This window comes from Polyodon spathula, chromosome 24 (assembly GCF_017654505.1).
Source record: "Polyodon spathula isolate WHYD16114869_AA chromosome 24, ASM1765450v1, whole genome shotgun sequence".
NCBI lineage: Eukaryota > Metazoa > Chordata > Actinopteri > Acipenseriformes > Polyodontidae > Polyodon > Polyodon spathula.
Window position 1 is genome coordinate 22,453,525 of NC_054557.1, and position 13,580 is coordinate 22,467,104.

The 13,580-nt window shown below is 45.0% G+C and overlaps 1 protein-coding gene across 5 annotated transcripts in view; it reads left to right on the forward strand.

The window, feature by feature from the left end:
* The window catches only part of LOC121299047 (tenascin-like), a 57,879-nt gene that overhangs the window by 14,367 nt on the left and 29,932 nt on the right, over positions 1–13,580 (forward strand). For all 5 annotated transcript variants that reach the window (XM_041226531.1, XM_041226530.1, XM_041226534.1 and 2 more), the window contains exons 2-4: positions 2,675–3,265; positions 4,099–5,319; positions 6,781–6,896. In XM_041226531.1, coding sequence (XP_041082465.1) covers positions 2,800–3,265; positions 4,099–5,319; positions 6,781–6,896 — 1,803 coding nt within the window. In that variant the 5' untranslated portion in view covers positions 2,675–2,799. The remainder of the gene's footprint in view (positions 1–2,674; positions 3,266–4,098; positions 5,320–6,780; positions 6,897–13,580) is intronic.

Sequence of the window (13,580 nt, forward strand, 5' to 3'; positions counted from 1 at the left end):
AAGCCTTGAGCAGGACGTTACTTTATCACAGGAGCTGCCCAGGTGTTGTGTGCTGGTCCCAGTTCAGGGAGCATACTGGCCACTGAAGCAGATGCAGCGTGCGTCATACCGCTGGCTAGTCTTAGCAGAGTCAGTGTGTTGCTGCGTGTTGTTTTGTATCCTGGACACAGAAATGACATTGTTTGGCAGAAGGCCAGCGCTCAGCCAAATCAAGGAACTTTCTTTTTTTCTCTTTGTGCGTTTTCCAACTCAAACAATAGCAGAGTCTGTCACTATTTGGCAAACCAATTTCTTAATGAAGCATCAGCTTGGCAATAATCAACCATACGCGATGCATTGAGGACACTGCAGTATTGTAAAAGCAGGCAGAAAGACTTCACAAAATACAACTGAGAGCATATATGTACATGTGGTTGTGTGGCAGGTGAGGGTTTTGGGTTCGTAGATATCTGGAGCACCTTTTCAAGGAAGGTGACTTACACCCTAATGAGAGGGGAGCAGCTATTCTGGCATAGAGAACCCTTGTAACGAGTAGAATTCCACAGGCAGGGTGTGAGGAGGAGAATTCCACAGGCAGGGTGTGACGAGGAGAATTCCACAGGCAGGGTGTGACGAGGAGAATTCCACAGGCAGGGTGTAGAAGCCCATTCCTCAATTTACAAATCAAAGCGAGTCAACTTGGGTAGAGCTGGTAGGTGAAAGAACTAAAGATTTTTCTATTGGGGTATGTTAGACCCCCCCCCCCCCCCCCCCCAAGGATAGAATAGAAATTATAGCAAATTATTATACGAAACAATGAGAAATGCGTGTTGGGGCTAGAATAGTGTAATCAGGGGTGATTCCAATTTTCCCACTATAAACTGGGGCAGTAATCCTTATTATTAGTATAAAATGAACGGGATGGAAATAAGGGGCAAGGACTTTGAAAAGGATCTCAAGGTTAAGTGGAGTCATCACCTCGCCAATGTGGAGTGGCAATTACAAAGCAAAGAGAATGTTAGGCTATATTACAAGAATCACGGAACACAAGTCTAGAGAGGCATGTAAGATTAGGGATACTGGGTGCAGTTTTGGTCACCTGACTACAAAAATCATTGCCCTCGAGAAGATACAGAAAACCAGGCTGAGCCCAGGACTGAATAACATGAGCCATGAGGTCAGGTTATAAGACTTGCGTCTCTTCAGCCTAAAAAAAGAAGGGAAACAGGGGACTTGATTGAAGTCTTTAAAATCATGGTGGTCTAGATAAAGTTAACTCAAGACACTACTTCAAGTTTAACACAGAGAGATCAAGAAGGTACAAACAGAAGCTGAGGAAGTAAAGAAGCACTTTTTTTACACAGAGATTTATAAATGCATGGAATAGACTGCCCGGTGACACAACAGCATCTAAAAGACTGGGAACATTAAAAAAAAGACCAGATTCTGTGCAGTATGGCCTTTTCTCATTCTCAAACTTTTCCTATGTTCTTCCTTAGTTTCTGCTTCAGTGTTTGCATTTATGGAGGAATTTCTGCTTCTGATTGTCAATATTCTCGTCCTCACCCTCTCTCCCACCATCGCTCTCCCTCCATCCCTCTATTATTTTTATTATTTCTTTATTCAGCAGATGCCTTTGTTCAAGGCAACTTACACAGACTCTCTTCCTCCCTTCTCTCTCTCTCTTTCTCTCTCTCTCCTTCCCTCGCTCTCTCATTTTGTTTTGGTTCCCAAGTCATTAAAAAGACAAACTCATCTGTAAAAATGAAAGAGTTTAAAAATAAAAAAGCAGGCTGCTCTCTCCTCTCTCCCACGCACATGGCTGAGGCATGCTGAGAAGGGGCCAGGAGCATGCTGGTCCCTGGACGGTCGCAAAAGATCTCGTCTGACCTTGAAGGAAAGAATGACTTCATCATCCAGAGTGAAAAAAACAAACAGGAATCTGAAAGCTGGGAATACCTGGGATTGCCTCAGTGTTACTGACACTAGAGGAAACTGAGTCAAGCAGACAAGCGTTTCAGCTAGTGCCTTCATCAGTGTTACTGACACTAGGTGAAACTGAGGCAAGCAGACAAAATGTTCATAGCGCCTTCATCAGTGTAAATGGGGAAGGGAGCATGTGAGAGATGGAAATAGGAAGGAGAGAGGAGTGAGAAAGATGAGAGAACATGGAACATGTTTTTCCTATTGTTCCTCTTCTCTTCCTCAGTGGACTCTTGTCATTCCCGAAGTTCCCTCAGATTTCCAGGAGTTCATATCCAGGCGTTGAGGTCATATACCAGGAGCGAAACTGAGAAAAAGAGTCACTGCCACACAGAGACACATAGAGACACAGAGACAAAGACATTGAGACACAATGACACATAGAGACACTGAGACACAGGTGCACTGAGACAGACACATAGAGAAAGACACAGTGACACTGAGACAGACACACAGAGACACAGAAACACTGATTCAGACGCACAGACAGACAGGGACACATCGACACAGAGACAGATAAAGACACTTAGACACACACAGGGACACAGAGACAGACACACAGAGACGTACTATTACACAGAGACACACAGAGATACAGAGACTGGACTGGAATTTCAACAAATAACAGACAGTGATTGGTTGATTTCTCTTACATGATTTCAGACAGAAATCCAGTTAATTTAATCTCTCTTTTGTTTTCCCTCCTTTCCAGACAATCAGCATTTCAAGCACAATAGAGCACCAACCCCTCAACCCTCTACAGCCCCCTTCACACACTGACTGATGCACACAAACCTGTCGTTTCCCCTTTAAGACAGCACACAGCCCCTTTTAAAGATGGGCCTGCCCTATCTCTGCCTACTAGTCTTCCTATTCGCTCACTCCACAGCCAACCAGAGCCCTTCGAAAGTGGCCAATCCAAATCCGACCCTGACCAAACAAGATGCTCCTCCCACTTCTTCAGACAAGAAGCAGCAAGCCCCTCCCCCATCCAGCTCCAGCGGCAGGGTGGCCCAGGAAAGCCCCGCCCCCCTGACCCTGACCCTACAGCTGGTTGGAGAGTGTGGAGGGAAGGTGGAGGAGGAGGGAGGAGCCTCTATGACTCACTCCCTGGATCCAGCCTCGCCCCTGGTCCTCACTCATAGGATCAGGCTGGCCCCCCCGTGCCATTGTGACCCGGCCGACACCGCTGCACTGACCCAGCGAATCACAGCCCTGGAGAGCCAGATCTCGGAGCTGAGGGAGCGCTGTGAGGGAGGGGCAGCCGGGAGCTGCTGTGCGCAACAGGACCTGGCTGCTACAGGTGAGAGATCAAAACAGGGTTGCATTGATTTGTAGTTTAATGTGAGTTTAAGGAAGGCATCTGGTAGGGTTATATATCGTGATACGCTTAGGGACTGCTGATAATACTTAATACAAAGGGGGCAGCCTTAATGTTTGAGTTAATGTTAATTAAGAATCCCTTGATTGTGATCATGGAAAGACAAGGTGATATGTGACATATATCATTTGAAGCTAATTACTCTTTTAACCCTTAGCAGTCCAGTTATTCAGCGCTTGTCAGGCGCGTCAGGTCCAATTTATTTTCACACGCGCTGTTTCAATTTTTTATTTTCACAGTAAAACAGGTTTAAAATGCACTGCATAGCAAAAGAACACTCAGTACTGCATCTCCAGCCAAGCCCCACCCCTTGTTCGCTGTATTTTCCACATACCTCTTCATAGTCATGCATACTGATAAATCCTCTCCTGATCACTTGTTTTATCACCAAACTCCTCAATAATGTGATCCAAGTCATTATTTTATTACTATAACATCTCAAAAAGCTCTGCAAATGTCTGTGATATTCTTTGAGCGCTGGATGCGGAAGCAGCTATCTCTTTTGTTCGTGTCCGTGTTATCTCTGTGGCGTATTCATTCGGCTCCTATCGGTCTCACTCAGCCATTGAAAGGTTTCTCTGCTTTTTCCGGAGAAAAAAAGACCAGAGACCTGTGCTTGACGTCTTTTTGATGATGTCGGACAGGGTCCGACATAGGACCACAAAAGATTAAAACGGTAATAATAATAATAATAATAATAATAACTCCCACTCTATCCTCTCCCTCTCCCCCTCCCCCCTCTCTCTCTCTCTCAGGCTCTCGTGGTGTCCAGTCAGTCTGCTCCGGCCACGGTACCTTTGAGTCGGGATCGTGTCGCTGTGAGTGTGAGCCTGGCTGGAGCGGACCCCTCTGCGCTGACCAGCACTGTCCTGAAGACTGCAGTGACCAGGGGCGCTGCGTGGACGGGAGGTGCATCTGCTTCCCGGGGTACACCGGGACAGACTGCAGGCAGGTCGGCTGTCCCAGAAATTGTACAGGCAGGGGGCGCTGCATGGAGGGCAGGTGCGTCTGCAATCCCGGCTTCACTGGAGAGGACTGCAGCAGCAAAACTTGTCCAGGAAACTGCCAGGACAGAGGGAGGTGCGTGAACGGGATCTGCGTGTGCAATAAGGGCTTTACCGGAGAGGACTGCAGCACCAAAACTTGTCCAGGAAACTGTCAGGACAGAGGGAGGTGCGTGAACGGGATCTGCCTGTGCAATGAGGGCTTTACCGGAGAGGATTGCAGCACCAAAACTTGTCCAGGAAACTGCCAGGACAGAGGGAGGTGCGTGAACGGGATCTGCGTGTGCAATAAGGGCTTTACCGGAGAGGACTGCAGCACCAAAACTTGTCCAGGAAACTGCCAGAACAGAGGGAGGTGCGTGAACGGGATCTGCCTGTGCAATGAGGGCTTTACTGGAGAGGACTGCAGCACCAAAACTTGTCCAGGAAACTGCCAGGACAGAGGGAGGTGCGTGAACGGGATCTGCGTGTGCAATAAGGGCTTTACCGGAGAGGACTGCAGCACCAAAACTTGTCCGGGAAACTGCCAGGATAGAGGGAGGTGCTTGAACGGGAGGTGCCTGTGCAATGAGGGCTTTACTGGAGAGGACTGCAGCACCAAAATTTGTCCAGGAAACTGTCAGGACAGAGGGAGGTGCGTGAACGGGATCTGCGTGTGCGAGGAAGGCTTTACAGGTGAGGACTGCTCCGTGCTGGCCTGTCCTGGGAACTGCAGCAGCAGGGGGCGCTGTGTGAAGGGCCGTTGTGTGTGCCGGCGTGGCTTCACTGGCCCAGACTGCAGGGAGACAGCCTGTCCTGTGAACTGCAATGACAGGGGGCGCTGCGTGAAGGGGGCGTGCCTCTGTGACCCCGGTTTCACCGGTGAGGCGTGTGACACGCAAGTGTGCCCCCAAGACTGCAGCCAGAGAGGAAGGTGTGAGAACGGGGCCTGCGTTTGCCAACAGGGCTTCACTGGAAAAGACTGCTCCCTGGGTGAGTTCCAATTTATACTGCTGCACAAGGATGGAAATAACACTCCATTGTAGAGCAGTTTTAACCAGTCTAAGTTATACTATGAGCTTATGGTCTAAAGGTTTGGCATTACCTACAATTTTTCAGATTGAGAAATAATTAATATATATATATATATATATATATATATATATATATATATATATATATATATATATATATATATATGAACTTAATTTAGTTACATAACATAATCAAAGAAAGCCTAAAATGATACCCTATATAATTAAGACCATAAGAACGTAAGAAATTCTACAATGAGAAAAGGCCATTCGGCCCACAGATGCTCCCTCGCTTAATGCAAGCATGATCTGTTAGCACTCAGGAAGGGAAAAACTAAAAAACTCTGTCCAAGCTAGTAGGGGAAATGAAGCCTCTGGGAATCCGCGGCTAAACAGACCGCCCTTCCTCCAGGCGGCTAGCTAAAGGTCTTATTATGGTCACAGAGAGGTTATACAGTATTGTTCAGGACAGCATCCAGTCTATTCTTGAATGATCCGATAGTCTCTGCTTCAACAGCTTGCTGAATAATATTATGCTAGCAGTTCCCCATATACTTCTCCATAACAGTTCTGCACAACAATTGAAAAGTGTGACATTTTAGAAATCTAACATGAAATATTGTACTACTGTTATGGCTTCTGGTAAAATTTTGCGGTACCATTTTGTAGTTTCTTTGATTACAAAAAAATGTCTAATTTCTGTTCATATAGTTACTTTTTTATATTATGTCTGATGAAGGCACTAGCTGAAATGCTTGTCTGCTCTCCTTTCCTGCCTCCTCAGAGCTCCCCACAGTCACCTCTCCTGTCTCCTCAAAGCTCCCCTAACTCCTCTTCTCTCCTGTCTGCTCAGAGCCCCCCTCACTCCTCTCCTCTCCTGTCCTCAGAGCTCCCCTCACTCCTCTCCTCTCCTCTCCTCAGAGTTCCCTTCTCTCCTCTCCTCTCCTGTCTCCTCACAGCTCCCCTCTCTCCTCTCCTCTCCTCTCTCCTCACAGCTCCCCTCTCTCCTCTCCTCTCCTGTCTCCTCACAGCTCCCCTCACTCCTCTCCTGTCCTGTCTTCTCAGAGCTCCCCTCACTCCTCTCCTGTCCTGTCTCCTCAGAGCTCCCCTCACTCCTCTCCTGTCCTGTCTCCTCAGAGCTCCCCTCACTCCTCTCCTGTCCTGTCTCCTCAGACCTCCCCTCACTCCTCTCCTGTCCTGTCTCCTCAGAGCTCCCCTCACTCCTCTCCTGTCCTGTCTCCTCAGAGCTCCCCTCACTCCTCTCCTCTCTCCTCACAGCTCCCCTCACTCCTCTCCTCTCCTGTCTCCTCAGAGCTCCCCTTACCCCTCTCCTGTCCTGTCTCCTCAGACCTCCCCTCACTCCTCTCCTCTCCTGTCTCCTCAGAGCTCCACTCAGTCTCCTCCTCTCCTGTCTCCTCAGAGCTTCCCTCTATCTCCGAGCTCCACACTCTCAATGTCTCGGACTCCTCGGTTTTGGTTCGGTGGAATCGACCCAATGTCCAGATCGACGGATACGTGATCAGCTTCCAGGCCACGGTACAGTCCATCTGTCTGCAATTCTGTCAGTCTGTCTGTGTCTGTTTGTGTCTGTTTGTGTCTGCAGTTATTTTTCTCTGTCTGCCAATGTGTCTGTCTGTCTGCAGGTCTGTCTTTGTGTATCTGTGTTGGCTGTCTGTGTCTGTAATTCTGTCTCTCTTTGTGCCTGATTTCTCTCGGTCTGTCTGCCATTGTGTCTGTCTGTGTGTCTCTCCTTCTGTCTGTCCATTTATCTGTCTGGTGTGTGTCCATGTGTGTCTGTAATTCATCCTGTGTGTGTCTGCAATTCATCCTGTGTGTGTATGCAATTCATCCTGTGTGTGTATGCAATTCATCCTGTGTGTGTATGTAATTCATCCTGTGTGTGTCTGTGTGTCTGCCTGTCTGGTCGCCCGGATCACAGCTTTTCCTTCCTAATGTGTTCTTGAGCTCTTTAGCCTGTGGGTCCAGAGCAGCCTTCTCCTCCCTGGATCAAACACAGTAACACAGTGGAAACACAGCACTGCAGTGCAAATACAGTAACACAGTTCAAACACAGTAAAACAGTGCAAACACAGCAACACCGTGGAAACACAGTAACAGTGCAAACACAGTAACATAGTGGAAACACACTGCAAACACAGTAACACACTGCAAACAAAATACTGCAGTGCAAACACAGTAACACAGTGGAAACAGTACTGCAGTGCAAAAACAGTAACACGGTGGAAACACAGTAATACAGTGGAAACACAGTAACATATTGGAAACACAGTACTGCAGTGCAAAAACAGTAACGCAGTGGAAACACAGTACTGCAGTGCAAACACAGTAACACAGTGGAAACACAGTGGAAACAGTAACACAATGCAAACACAGTAACACATTGCAAAAACAGTAACACAGTGGAAACACAGGACTGCAGTGCAAACATGGTAACACAGTGGAAACACAGTAACAGTGCAAAAACAGTACTGCAGTGGAAACACAGTAACATAGTGGAAAAACAGTAACAATGGAAACACAGTAACATAGTGAAAAAACAGTAACACAGTGGAAACACAGTACTGCAGTGCAAACACTGTAACACAGTGGAAACAGTAACACAATGCAAACACAGTAACACATTGCAAAAACAGTAACACAGTGGAAACATAGAATTGCAGTGCAAACACAGTATAAACAGTAACACAGTGGAAACACAGGACTGCAGTGCAAACATGGTAACACAGTGGAAACACAGTAACAGTGCAAAAACAGTACTGCAGTGGAAACAGTAACACAGTGGAAACACAGTAACATAGTGGAAACACAGTAACATAGTGGGAACACAGTAACATAGTAGAAAAACAGTAACACTGTGGAAACACAGTACTGCAGTGCAAAAACAGTAACACAGTAGAAACACAGTAACATAGTGGGAACACAGTAACATAGTGGAAACACAGTAACACAGTGCAAACACAGTACTGCAGTGCAAACACAGTGGAACACAGTAATACAGTGGAAACACTGCAGTGGAAACAGAGTAACACAGTGCAAACACAATAACACAGTGGGAACAAAGTACTACAGTGCAAAAACAGTAACGCAGTGGAAACACAGTACTGCAGTGCAAACACTGTAACACAGTGGAAACAGAGTACTGCAGTGCAAAACAGTAACACAGTGGAAACACAGTACTGCAGTGCAAACACAGTAACACACTGGAAACACAGTAACATAATGGAAACACAGTGACACAGTGGAAACACAGTAACACAGTGGAAACACAGTAACATAGTGGGAACACAGTAACATAGTGGAAACAATACTGCTGTGCAAACACAGAAACACAGTGGAAACACAGTAACACAGTGCAAACACAGTAACACAGTGCAAACACAGTAACACAGTGGAAACACAGTACTGCAGTGCAAACACAGTAACACAGTGGAAACACAGTACTGCAGTGCAAACACAGTAACACAGTGGAAACAGAATTGCAGTGCAAAAACACAAAACAGTAACACAGTGGAAACACAGTACTGCAGTGCAAACACAGTAACACACTGGAAACACAGTAACAGTGCAAAAACAGTACTGCAGTGGAAACAGTAACACAGTGGAAACACAGTAACATAGTGGAAAAACAGTAACACAGTGGAAACACAGTACTGCAGTGCAAAAACAGTAACACAGTGGAAACACAGTAATGCAGTGCAAACACAGTAACAAAGTGGAAACACAGTAACACAGTGCAAACACAGTACTGCAGTGAAAACACAGTGGAACACAGTAATACAGTGGAAACATAGTACTGCAGTGCAAAAACAGTAACGCAGTGGAAACATAGTAACACAGTGCAAACACAGTAACACACTGGAAACACAGTAACATAATGGAAACACAGTAACATAATGGAAACACAGTGACACAGTGGAAACACAGTAATGCAGTGCAAATACAGTAACACAGTGGAAACACAGTAACATAGTGGGAACACAGTAACATAGTGGAAACACAGTGACACAGTGGAAACAATACTGCAGTGCAAACACAGAAACACAGTAGTAACACAGTGCAAACACAGTACTGCAGGGCAAACACAGTGGAACACAGTAATACAGTGGAAACACAGTACTGCAGTGCAAAAACAGTAATGCAGTGGAAACACAGTACTGCAGTGCAAACACAATAACACAGTGTAAACACAGCACTGCAGTGGAAACACAGCACTGCAGTGGAAACACAGTAACACAGTAGTAACACAGTGCAAACACAGTAACACAGTGCAAACACAGTAACACACTGGAAACACAGTAACACAGTGGAAACACAGTAACATAGTGGAAACACAGTAACACAGTGGAAACACAGTACTGCAGTGCAAACACAGTAACACAGTGGAAACACAGTAATGCAGTGGAAACACAGTAACATAGTGGGAACACAGTAACATAATGGAAACACAGTAACACAGTGGAAACACAGTACTGCAGTGCAAACACAGTGGAAACACAGTACTGCAGTGCAAACACAGTAACACAGTGGAAACACAGCACTGCAGTGGAAACACAGTAACACAGTGCAAACACAATAACACAGTGGGAACAAAGTACTACAGTGCATAAACAGTAACGCAGTGGAAACACAGTACTGCAGTGCAAACACAGTAATGCAGTGGAAACACAGTAATGCAGTGGAAACACGGTAATGCAGTGGAAACACAGTAATATAGTGGGAACACAGTAACATAATGGAAACACAGTAACACAGTGGAAACACAGTGGAAACACAGTACTACAGTGCAAACAGTAACACAGTGGAAACACAGGACTGCAGTGCAAACATGGTAACACAGTAGAAACACAGTGCAAACACAGTGGAAACACAGTAAGATATTGGAAACACAGTACTGCAGTGCAAACACAGTAACATAATGGAGACACAGTGGAAACACACTACTGCAAACACAGTGAAAACACAGTAACACAGTGCAAATACAGTAACACAGTGGAAACACAGTAACACAGTGGAAACACAGTACAAACACAGTAACACAGTGGAAACAGTGCAAACACAGTAACATAATGGAAACACAGTGACACAGTGGAAACACAGTAATGCAGTGCACAAACAGTGACACAGTGGAAACACAGTAACATAATGGAAACACAGTAATGTAGTGAAAAAACAGTAACACAGTTGTAAACACAGTAACATAGTGGAAACACTGTACTGCACTGCAAAAACAGTAACACAGTGGAAACACAGGACTGCAGTGAAAACATGGTAACACAGTAGAAACACAGTGCAAACACACTATTGCAGTGCAAACACAGTGGAAACACAGTAAAACAGTGGAAACACAGTACTGCAGTGCAAAACAGTAACACAGTGAAAACAAAGTACCGCAGTGCAAACACAGTAACACAGTGGAAACAAAGTAACACAGTGGAAACACAGCACTGCAGTGCAAACACAGTAACACAGTGGAAACACAGTAACATAATGGAAACACAGTGACACAGTGGAAACACACTACTGCAAACACAGTGGAAACACAGTAACGTGGTGCAAATACAGTAACACAGTGGAAATTCAGTAACATAGTGGGAATGCAGTAACATAGCGGAAAAACAGTAACACAGTGCAAACACAATAACACAGTGGGAACAAAGTACTACAGTGCATAAACAGTAACGCAGTGGAAACACAGTACTGCAGTGCAAACACAGTAATGCAGTGGAAACACAGTAATGCAGTGGAAACACGGTAATGCAGTGGAAACACAGAAACACAGTGGAAACACAGTACTGCAGTGCAAACACAGTAACACAGTGGAAACACAGTACTGCAGTGCAAACACAGTAACAAAGTGGAAACACAGTACTGCAGTGCAAACACAGTAACAAAGTGGAAACACAGTAATGCAGTGCAAAAACAGTAACAGTGGAAACACAGTAACATAGTGGAAACACAGTACTGTCCTGCAAAAACAGTAAAATAGTGGAAACACAGTACTGTCCTGCAAAAACAGTAAAATAGTGGAAACACAGTACTGCACTGCAAAAACAGTAAAATAGTGGAAACACAGTACTGCACTGCAAAAACAGTGACACAGTGGAAACACAGTACTGCAGTCCAAACACAGTGGAAGCACAGAACTGCAGTAAAAACACAGTTACACAGTGGAAACACAGTACTGCAGTGCAAACACAGTAACATAGTGGAAACACAGTGACACAGTGGAAACACATACTGCAGTGCAAACACAGAAACACAGTAGTAACACAGTGCAAACACAGTACTGCAGGGCAAACACAGTGGAAACACAGTAATACAGTGGAAACACAGTACTGCAGTGCAAAAACAGTAATGCAGTGGAAACACAGTACTGCAGTGCAAACACAGTAACACAGTGTAAACACAGCACTGCAGTGGAAAGTGCAAGCACAGTGGAAACACAGTAACACAGTAGTAACACAGTGCAAACACAGTAACACAGTGGGAACAAAGTACTACAGTGCAAAAACAGTAACACAGTGGAAACAATGTAACACAGTGGAAACACAGCACTGCAGTGCAAACACAGTAATGCAGTGGAAACACAGTAATGCAGTGGAAACACAGTAACATAGTGGGAACACAGTAACATAGTGGAAACACAGTAACACAGTGGAAACACAGTAACACAGTGGAAACACAGTGCAAACACAGTAACACAGTGGAAACACAGGAAACAGTGGAAACACAGTACTGCAGTGCAAACACAGTAACACAGTGGAAACACAGTAACACAGTGGAAACACAGTACTGCAGTGGAAACACAGTAACCAGTGGAAACACAGTAATGCAGTGGAAACACAGTAATGCAGTGGAAACACAGTAATGCAGTGGAAACACAGTAACACAGTGGAAACACAGTAACATAGTGGAAACACAGTAACACAGTGGAAACACAGTGGAAACACAGTAACACAGTGCAAAACAGTAACACAGTGGAAAACACAGTAACAGTGCAAACACAGTGGAAACACAGTAATGCAGTGGAAACACAGTACTGCAGTGCAAACACAGTAACATAATGGAACACACACACTACTGCAAACACAGTGAAAACACAGTAACACAGTGCAAATACAGTAACACAGTGGAAACACAGTAACATAGTGCAAACACAGTAACACAGTGGAAACACAGTACAAACACAGCTAACACAGTAAAACAGTGCAAACACAGTAACATAATGGAAACACAGTGACACAGTGGAAACACAGTAATGCAGTGCACAAACAGTGACACAGTGGAAACACAGTAACATAATGGAAACACAGTGAAAAAACAGTAACACAGTTGTAAACACAGTAACATAGTGGAAACACTGTACTGCACTGCAAAAACAGTAACACAGTGGAAACACAGTACTGCAAAAACACAGTAGAAACACAGTGCAAACACACTATTGCAGTGCAAACACAGTGGAAACACAGTAAACACAGTGGAAACACAGTACTGCAGTGCAAACACAGTAACACAGTGAAAACAAAGTACCGCAGTGCAAACACAGTAACACAGTGGAAACAAAGTAACACAGTGGAAAACACACTGCAGTGCAAACACAGTAACACAGTGGAAACACAGTAACACAGTGGAAACACAGTAACACAGTGGAAACACACACTGCAAACACAGTGGAAACACAGTAACACAGTGCAAACACAGTAACACAGTGGAAACACAGTAACACAGTGCAAACACAGTAACATAGCGGAAAAACAGTAACACAGTGCAAACACAATAACACAGTGGGAACAAAGTACTACAGTGCATAAACAGTAACGCAGTGGAAACACAGTACTGCAGTGCAAACACAGTAATGCAGTGGAAACACAGTAATGCAGTGGAAACACGGTAATGCAGTGGAAACACAGAAACACAGTGGAAACACAGTACTGCAGTGCAAACACAGTAACACAGTGGAAACACAGTACTGCAGTGCAAACACAGTAACAAAGTGGAAACACAGTACTGCAGTGCAAACACAGTAACAAAGTGGAAACACAGTAATGCAGTGCAAAAACAGTAACAGTGGAAACACAGTAACATAGTGGAAACACAGTACTGTCCTGCAAAAACAGTAAAATAGTGGAAACACACACTGCAAAAACAGTAAAATAGTGGAAACACAGTACTGCAGTGCAAACACAGTGACACAGTGGA